We start from the raw sequence: 9391 nt of genomic DNA, 5'->3' as shown, positions 1-9391 counted from the left end.
AGAATGGATCGAAAATAGAATTAGAATGGGATGAAAATGAAAACAGTTCTCATGACCTTTAGGACACAACCAAGGCAGTTAGTGGAGGAACATCTCTCACTCTGAGTGCTCACATAAAACAGACAGCTCTCAAATACATACTTAATGATATGCATCAAGGTCTTAGATAAACAAGAACAAGCCAAACAGAAAAGGCAGTTAATAGAAACAATGGAGTTCACTGCAGAAATGAATGAACTGGAGACTGAAAGAACAATACCACAGGTAATCCCAACAAAGTACCTGTTCCTTGAATACATAAACATATAGATAAACTGTTAACTAAACTGAGAAAGATAAGACCCAAATTAATGAAACTGTAGTAAAAGAGGGGTGTTCCAGCTGATGCTAATGAAATCCACAGAATCAGTAAGACAAACTATGAAAATTTTGCCATGATCTACATAGCTTTAAGACTGATCTGACTGGGTAGCAGGGAATGAAGAAATAAGAGATGAACATACAGAAAAGCTGGGATTGAGTGAGATGCGCACTCTGGTAGAGATGCACCAGCAGACCGGGAAACTCAGCAAGTTTATCAGATACAGCTGGAGGAGTAGTTGGGTTGGCTAATCTAGGTGGATAGGGGTTCTCTACAGGGGAGGAGTCTCTGGCTTTGATCATAGGGGTGGGGGTGGGAGGTGGGGTGTGGGGGTAGGGAATTGGGGTGGGGTGGGGTGGGAGGAGGCAATTATGGTGGATGTTTCCTGTTCTCGTTGTCAATGTTCATACTGGAACCAAGGGAAGGCCTTGCCATTCTCCTTAGCCTGATCTAGGGGAGGACTTGCTATTCCCAAGAGTCTGGTCTAGGGAAGGCCTTGCCATCCCCATGAGCCTGAAGCATGAGGCCTTGGTGTCTTTGACATGGTCATGAATGCTCCTTTACTAGGTCCCCACAAAACTTGTACTGCAAAAAAAATCTAGAAAACCCCAATACTCCACCTGAAGATTTAGATAACAAGGAATCCTAGCCTGCTTAAGGCTGCCTAGCTGTGAACAAAATGCCATTTGCCTCCCTTTTCTTATGTTATGACCATTTACCCACTATGACTGCTAAAGTCCTTTTGTCTTGCTGTCAAAGCAATATGATTACAAAATTAAACTCACTATTTTGTGCAATTAGTACATATTAATAAAAAACAGTATATTTTTATTATGAATAAGTGTTGTTCCAGCCCAGAAACAAGAAAAATGAGCTATAGAGCAAGGAAATGATTTGTTAATACGGGAGAGGTAGAATTAATTTGGTTTCCTTACTTTCAGTTTGTGCTCATTCAAGCCTCCCAGAGTCTTCTGTGTGCAGTCTGATGCTCCCTATTTCGTTTCCTATAATACAACACTTAGAAAAATGACCAGTCCTCTTGGCATACAGGCTCTATAGTACTAAATAAGGCTGCTCTTTCTCCTGAATTGGCCAACACATCATCACCAGTTAATCTAGGTGTGACGAAGTCTTGGTTTTAGTAACTCCAGCAAGAGAGGAGGGCAAGGTGTGTAGTGCTCAGTGTTCATCCAGCTTTTGGGCATTCCTACTAAAGTAGGCTGAGGACAGCTGGAAGTGACTGAAATGTCCAAGAGGATGAGCACATGATTGCGTCCTGCAGCTGGGTTGCAGCGGTTACATGAGCATATTCTTTAAATTTTTTCTTTCCTATTTTAAGGTGATTGTCTTTTAAATGATATTTTTATTGACTTACCAGGTGGTTCCAGGCTTAGCCTGGATTCCCCAGAAAACATATCCTGAGGCAAAATTTAAGTGACATTTCTATATTAAGGTGTGGAGCAGCAATTAAAACAGGAGTGAAAGGAAAGGATATTGAGACTTGGAAAGAGAGAACAGGAAAATTTGCCAGCAAACAGGCCATGGCTGAGCCTGGGGAGCTGAGAGGTCTGTCTCATACGGTCAGCTTTGAGAGGCTGACCCACGCTTCTTAAGAGGCAATAAGAAGTGTGTATACACTACCCCCTTCTCTCTGTTGGCCAAAGGTCCATCCTATAACCTCTGACTTGCTGGAATTTCAGATTTTGAGTAGGACCATTTGGAGCAGGATGTATTTTTATCCTCTCTCCTCATCAGCTGAGGAGATGGACAAGATATATAATGAAATGAAACTGAGGGATTGCTCCCATATAAGGTTGATCGGAACTGTCACTGAAGTACGTGCTGGAGTAACAGCTGATGAGTAATAAGGCCAAGAACTCCAGAGAGAGATGGAAGGAGAGATCTAAGGTGGGGCACAGCTGACTTGTAATGTGTTTCTGGCAATCTTAGGACACACAGGCCAGTAAGTAGGGAGGAAGACAGGTCTGTTACGCTGTTGACTTATTCATATGTTCTTTTGATCGTCACATTTCTCATAGCAGTGATTCCCAGCAGGATATATCACTGAAGTTAGTGCATGCAAACAGGAGACACTGGCTAATCATAAATATGTGTCATAGTGAAGGTATCACTTTGCAGATAATTCTATTGCACACTAACAGGACACAGAATACAAAGCACTTGTGAATAGACTTTTCCAGAAAATAATTAGGGAGCTATATTTATCTCTGAACCTTCCAGGTAATGCAGTCACATCCACAGTTCTAAAAATAAAACTGCTGATTTTTAGAAAAGCAAAGATATTTAAAATTAATGCACAGAAACATGCCAGCTTGAGAATGAAAGTCTAGATTTAGATATTTACTGACATAAATCTTGGTAATAGAAAAGAAAAGATATGGAAAGAAAAAACTGAGCCAATACTGGGAAGTAGTTGTATTATTAAGCACTCATCACAGCCTGAAACCCTGAACCAGTCTACAGAAACTAGAAACAGACTTGATCTGTGGGTCTCCTGTTTGACCATAGTAGGGTGGTGTAACCATCTTCCTCAATGTTAGAAGCCCAGGTACAGGGAAACTTGGATTGAAAATTATCATTCACTATAGAAAAACAGGCAACCTGTGGCCACAGGTGAGTAGGCACCCCTTGGGTGTACTGTAGTGATACATAGGATGGGGAGGGCGCCAGTGGGTGTATTCTAGTGATGTACAGGTGGAATGGGCACCAGCGGGTGTACAGTGGTTACACAATCGGGGTGTGCACCAGTTCTTGTTTTTGACCAATTATTCGGTCAGTTTTCTAATGACTGCCAAAGGATGGTGGCCAGTCACACGGAAAACAAAGATCTTTACCTTAAAATATGTGTGGATGTTTCTGGTGTGCGCCAGAAAAGACACGTTACTTCCCATCACTGCAATGAGAGGCCAGGGTCTCTTAAGTCTGGCTTGGATACCAGTTTATCGACAAGATTTTTCTTTACAGTTAATTATGAACGCATTTCTGTGAGCAGGAAAGATTCAGCACTCTCATGGTTGTGCAGGAGACACGGGGAGAGGCATAGCTCAAGGAGCCTGTTTTACATAGTCATATTTGATAAATAGATTATCAAGCCGCCATGCGAGGGGCTGGAAGATGGGTCAGGCGGGAAAGCCCGGGGGTGGGAGTAGGGGCGGAGGGAGGCGGGGATCCCCACGTCGCCGTTGGTTCCTAGCTCAGTGACGGTGGAGTGGAGCAGATCCCACTCAGGTTAGGCTAGAGGAGCAACGCCATGTGCTCCGGGCTCCAGGCCCTGCTGCTGTCAGTCTGGCTTTCCTGGACCCTGGGGATCCGAGGATCTGAGCCCAGCAGGTGAGGATGGGGCTTCCTCACAGCTCTGCAGCATGGCTCCTGACCAGGCAGCGCGCCCAGGCTCTGTGCAGCGCTCCCTGGATCTCAGGCAGAGCAGGGCGGGGTTGGAGGTGGAGGGTGGGATACCGCTAGGGATGTGGAGCATTTCCCACGCCTCTGCTGCCCTCCGGTTACATCTCAGGGTCCCATCCCATCCCTTGTCCCGCTGTAGGGAGCTCAGAGGACCTGTCTCTGTGGCCCATCCCCCGCCTTGCCAGGTGCCACGCAGTCGTGGCCCTCGACCGCAGTGACCAGCGCGGATCTGCGGCCGCACGCCAGCCCCTCCCCGCGAGTCCCGAGCGGCCGCTACCGCGGCTGGAGAGGGTGTCCAGAGCCCCGCCGCGACCGCGGACACATAGGGGGCGGGTGCTGTTCTTGGCCGGCTCCGCCCCCGCCTCCGCCCTCCCCGCGCTCCCGCGCCAGGGCTCCTCCCTCCCGGCCCGCTCCTCCTCCTGCTTTCCTCCTCCCCCTCCCCCTCCGCCTCCTCCGCTCCGGGCCAGCGCGGCGGCGGTGGTGGCAGCAGCAGCAGCAGCCCCGGCTGCGGGTCGCGACGGCGGCGGGGCGCCCCCTCCCCCGTGCCGGGGCGCGGCGAAGGGATGTGGGGCTTTGCGGGAGGAAGGCTTTTCGGCATCTTCTCGGCCCCGGTGCTGGTGGCGGTGGTTTGCTGCGCCCAGAGGTAGGGTCGCTGGTGGGTTGACGGGAAGCGGGCCGGGCGCGGGCTGGCGCGCTGTGTGCGCGCCGGGCGCTGGCGGGTGAGCGGCTGCCTGACCCTGTTCTTTCTGCCCTGTGCCCCTCCTTCAGCGTAAACGACCCCGGGAACATGTCCTTTGTGAAGGAGACGGTCGACAAGCTGTTGAAAGGCTACGACATTCGTCTGAGACCCGACTTCGGGGGTAAGTGGGATGCGCGCGGCCGCTGCGGGAAGCGCGATCCACCGTGTTGGCGGTCTGGGTGGAGAGGGAGGCGGGGGCGGCCTCCGGGGGGCTGTAGCGGGGTGGGGTGGGTGGTCCTGTGCGAGGCCCCCATTCTCAGAGCCACCCGTCCCCCCTGCTGGAGCCTGGCTGATCACGGTGTGCTGCGCTTCCCGCAGGTCCCCCAGTCTGCGTGGGGATGAACATCGACATCGCCAGCATCGACATGGTTTCTGAAGTCAACATGGTGAGTGCCTGAGCTTCCCCAAGCTGTCCCCGGCCCTACCCGGCCGCCTGGGCCCATATATGTCTTTCGTGCTGGTCTGGAGGCCTGAGCTGGCCTGGGCTTCCTGGTCTGCAGGGGAAGCCGCGCGCTCTGGCCCTGGGCTCTTGCCTGCCCCGCTCCCTGCACTCTCGTGGGCGCTGGGCCTGTCGCGGGGTCCTAGGCTGGCCCAGAGTCCCGGTCCTGAGCACCACCCGAAGCATACAGCATCTCAGGAGGGCTGTCACCTGGTCGCAAGGCTTCCCCGAGCGCCTTCTCCCCTCCCTTAGCAACAGGCGCTGAGGACTGTGAAGGGAGACTGGGTGTGGGGGCGGCTTGCATTCCTAGGTGAAAGGTGCTTAGGATTTCCTTTGTTGTCATTTGGAAAGATCTGCTGACCGCAGGAGAGAAGATCAAGTGGCTGTAGTCTGTGTCTAGAGGCTTCTCGGGTGGGTTTCCCAGTTCTCAGCTGCTGTTCTGAGGCCCCGTTTCCTCCTCCGGGCGCTGTCCTAGGTGCTGACAGAGCCCTGCCCTGCGCTCTTGGGGGAGGCCTCCTTGCCAGGAAGGTTTGGCATTCCAGTGTCAGGGTTTATGCCTATGCTACAGATCAAATATTCTGACCTGTGGAAAGAGGAGGTTAGTATCCCCAGGTGCGGAGACGGTACACACACCCCCCCCCCCCCCCCCCGGTTAATGCGCCAAGAAATAAGAAGCTAAGTGATGTCGTGAATTTAAGAAACATGTTTGTTGATTTTTCTGTTCAGTGGCACTGTAGAAATCCAAAGCATGGGTTTTTGGAAATAATACTTTTTGGAAGCTATCATTTGGCAACTTTTCTTCTGAACATTACAATGTTGGGAATATGAGTGGGTATGTTTCCCTTATTAATGTGGTGTACATTGGAATCACATGGGCAAACTTGCTTTCAATTCATACTGTCTAGTGCCTCATTCCAAGGAGTTCTGACAGGGCTGGGCTAGAGTGGCGTCTTGGGGTATTCTCACTCAAGAATAGTGCTTCAAATTTAAAACAGGTGTTTTCTGGACAGTATTTTAAGAAACTTTATAACAAATTATAGAGATATAGTTTGTACAAATGAATAAGGACAGTTTTCTGTAATCTTGTATACAATATATGTTTAAACATATGCTATTTAGTGGTTTATAGGAAAATATCCTACCAAATTTATTTTTATAATGTTCAAAAATTGTAATTATGACATGAGGGGCTGGACTTCTAAGTCAGGAACATAGTGCACACCTACCTAACATTCACCAAGTCTGTACTTTGATCAACAGTACTGGTCTTCAGTGCCATAAAAAAAAAAAAGAAATAGAAATAACAATGGTTTTTTTTTGGTTGTTGTTGTTAGTTTTGTTTTGTTTTCTGACCCTTTCATCCAAAGTATAGCACTCAGGACATCTTTATATCCAGGTAGTGTAATATAAAACATAGAAACACAGGAGGAACATGACTTTAGTGCACACTAAAATAAATATTATGCATATTGCACTTATTTCTATCTTTACAATATACTTTTGTTCAAAAGCTATGTTTTATGGCCTTATGGTGACAAGTTAATATATTCAAGATCACCATTTGAAAACTTTCAGGTGGGAATTTCAAGATATTGAGAAGACTAATTATGTGAGTGTTTAGTGTGTCGCTATGTCAAACATCATTGTATTGGACGTCAAATGGAAGCAAGATGTGTTGACTGGTGCTTTAAGAATGCTACACAGCATTAAAATGATCAGAAGAATGAGGGGAGGGTGGTAATGCAGACCACTGCACATTTTATGACTTCCTTATCTAGCTGTTGTGATATTATGCTGACAGCTGATGCACTTAACAATGTCACTTATTTGTCTTAGTTCATGGTCTTTGAGTGGAGGTGTCCTAGTTTTCTCTAGATTTAGTCTCAGATAAATTGAAGATCTAGACTAAAATATAGAGCAGCTTTAAAGTGCATAAGAATAACTGTACACAGCATAGCCATAGTAAATTCTTTCATGCCTCCTCATTTTGCATTCTCATGGGAGTACTTTTTCTGGCTTTGGAGACATAACTTTATTTTGAACATAAATTAGGCCTCAGTAGCATTGGGGACCAAAGCTCCTTGGATAGATATGATTGTCAGCCATGTAAAGTGCCTTCTTCCTCACAGAAGCAGATTAGCCAACACTGTACTGTGGAACACACATGTACGTAAGAGTTATGGCATGTGCGCTATTATAAAAGAACCTCATATGTAGCAATGGTTATTATTTTTGGGGTCACCGTTGGCAGGAAACAACAGAGAATATGTGAATTTAAGGCTTGAGACATCATACAGTCATTTCTTTTAAGTAATTCATTCAGTTAAAAGCTTGCTTGATCACTGCACAAAACCAAGTAGTGTAAATTACGAATGAAGAAATTATTGCCAAGCAATAAGTAGTCTAGCTTTAAGAGTGTTGTAACTATTGGGAGTAACAATGACTCTAACAAAAATCTAGGACATGATAAGCCCCACTAGAGTAGATGAGTGGCATGCAGGGTAAAGAGGAGCAGAGAGAGAGGGGAAAGGTAGGTGGAAAGAGATGTTTTGGAGGTGGAAAGCTTCATGAAAGACTGTAGAATTAAACTGGACGTGGGCATGGATTCTGGCTGGTATCAGCAGTAGAGGATGATCTGGGTCAGGAAAAAGTGGCAAAGGTAAAAATGTCTGAATGAGCAGGATCAGAGTTTTGCATATAACCGGAGACTTGAAACTCAAAGCAGAAGACACACAAGTTGTCTAGGCCCTTCTGCATGATACCAGAAATTTCACAAGGTAATTAGGGGAAGTTTGTAAACTGACAAGATTTGAGATGTGCTTTAAAGAGAATATTTGATAACAATTTAAATTCAGACAGAGAGCAAAGTGGTAAGGAGTAAGGATGGCAGATAAATGATTATAAAAATTCACATGTTGTAAATTTTCCTGAAGATCCTACCAACATAAATACATATGCACAAACATATGTACGCACACATCTACATACAAACATATCCACTTATATACAGAAATACACATACATACACATAAACAATATACGCAGTCATATGCACACATACACACATATACACGCAAGCAGTTGTTTCCCGTGTAGGGAGTCAGATTTAGGGCTGTGTGCCTGCTAGGCATGCACTTAAACAATGAGTTGCCTCTGTAGCTTCATAGACATAGTTCTAAGAACATAAATTTAACGAAATAAGAAAGTTCACAATACTTTGAATTAGATTGTTTAGAAACACATATATTGCTCGGTGGGATAGACGAAAATATGCGTGTTTACGAGTTGAAGAGTTTTGAGGGCCATTGCTGCACAGTGGCCATACTGTGCTTTTCTCCTTAAAAAACTGTAAAGCGCTGTCTGTACCTGCAGGAAGATGTGTAGACAATGCTCCCACGGAGCCTCTGGTCTCAGATAAACAAATATACAAATTATGTGTATGGATGTGTCATCTGATTACTCTTTTTGGTGTTTTGTACAATAATTAGGAATAGAACTGGGTGCTTTAATACACAGAATTGGTTTTTGCCATAGCTTGGTGTGTAGATACTGGAGATGCTCTATTTATTTATTTATTTATTTATTTATTTATTTATTTATTTATTTATTTATTTATTTATTTATTTTTGTCTTCTAGTTTTTCTTTCCTTGAACTTTTTATTTGGCTTTTCTGACAGTGATCAGTCAGCATTAATTTCTTTGATATAACTTGTCTTGTTTCTCTTAGCACCTGCTTTAATGTTTCAAATACCTTGAAAATTATACATGGTAATGTAATGATCGAGATTCAGTATGTAGATTTCTGAGAGATTGTATATGTGTGAGAATATTATCTACCTAAGATTATTATGTTTGTGTTGTGATTTTGGTGTTTAACAGTGGTCTTTGTGTAATAATCATATTGATAAGATAAATGGACGGATGAATAAATATAGGAAGTACAAGGAACTGCTGAGAAATAGAACAAATAATTGTAGCATTTTAAGTGAGACTTTTGTTGACTGAAGCGGCTATTGATTTGTTAGTTCATAGTGTAGACTGCACATCTTATTTCTTCAGTATAAAGTACTGGGCACAAAAGGTAGGATCTGAATTCTAGCAGTTCTAGTACTACTTCTACAATTTAACTTGCACTTCATTATTCCATCAAAAATAACTCAATTCTAAAGAAAAAGTAGCTGCAAGATCATTTTTTTTTCTCGTTTCATGCACATATGGACCATCATCCCTGTGTCTCACCCTCATCACTGTTAGGCAGCATCCATAGGCACAGTCTTAGCTGGAGGCTCCATTGCTGTGAGAAACACAGTGACCAAAATCAAGTTAAGGAGGAAAAGGCTTATTCCATCTTACATCCCCTCAGTCACACTCTTGTTCCTGAAGGAGGTGAGGTCAGGTATTCAAGGCAGGAGCCTGGAGGCAGGAGCTG

General features: G+C 45.1%; 1 protein-coding gene across 2 annotated transcripts in view; it reads left to right on the top strand.

The window, feature by feature from the left end:
- The first annotated feature begins 3632 nt into the window (after window positions 1–3632).
- Window positions 3633–9391, top strand: part of Gabrb3 (gamma-aminobutyric acid type A receptor subunit beta3) — a 236738-nt gene continuing 230979 nt past the window's right edge. Inside the window, exons 1-3 of one of the 2 annotated variants that reach the window (XM_059253337.1) lie at window positions 3633–3712; window positions 4553–4644; window positions 4842–4909. In XM_059253337.1, coding sequence (XP_059109320.1) covers window positions 3633–3712; window positions 4553–4644; window positions 4842–4909 — 240 coding nt within the window. Of the gene's footprint in view, window positions 3713–4347; window positions 4428–4552; window positions 4645–4841; window positions 4910–9391 lie in introns of those variants that run through there. The other variant, XM_059253336.1, reaches the window with a different exon arrangement.

Source organism: Peromyscus eremicus, chromosome 1, assembly GCF_949786415.1.
Source record: "Peromyscus eremicus chromosome 1, PerEre_H2_v1, whole genome shotgun sequence".
In the NCBI taxonomy this organism is placed as follows: domain Eukaryota; kingdom Metazoa; phylum Chordata; class Mammalia; order Rodentia; family Cricetidae; genus Peromyscus; species Peromyscus eremicus.
This window is presented reverse-complemented; position numbering and strand designations above follow the sequence as displayed.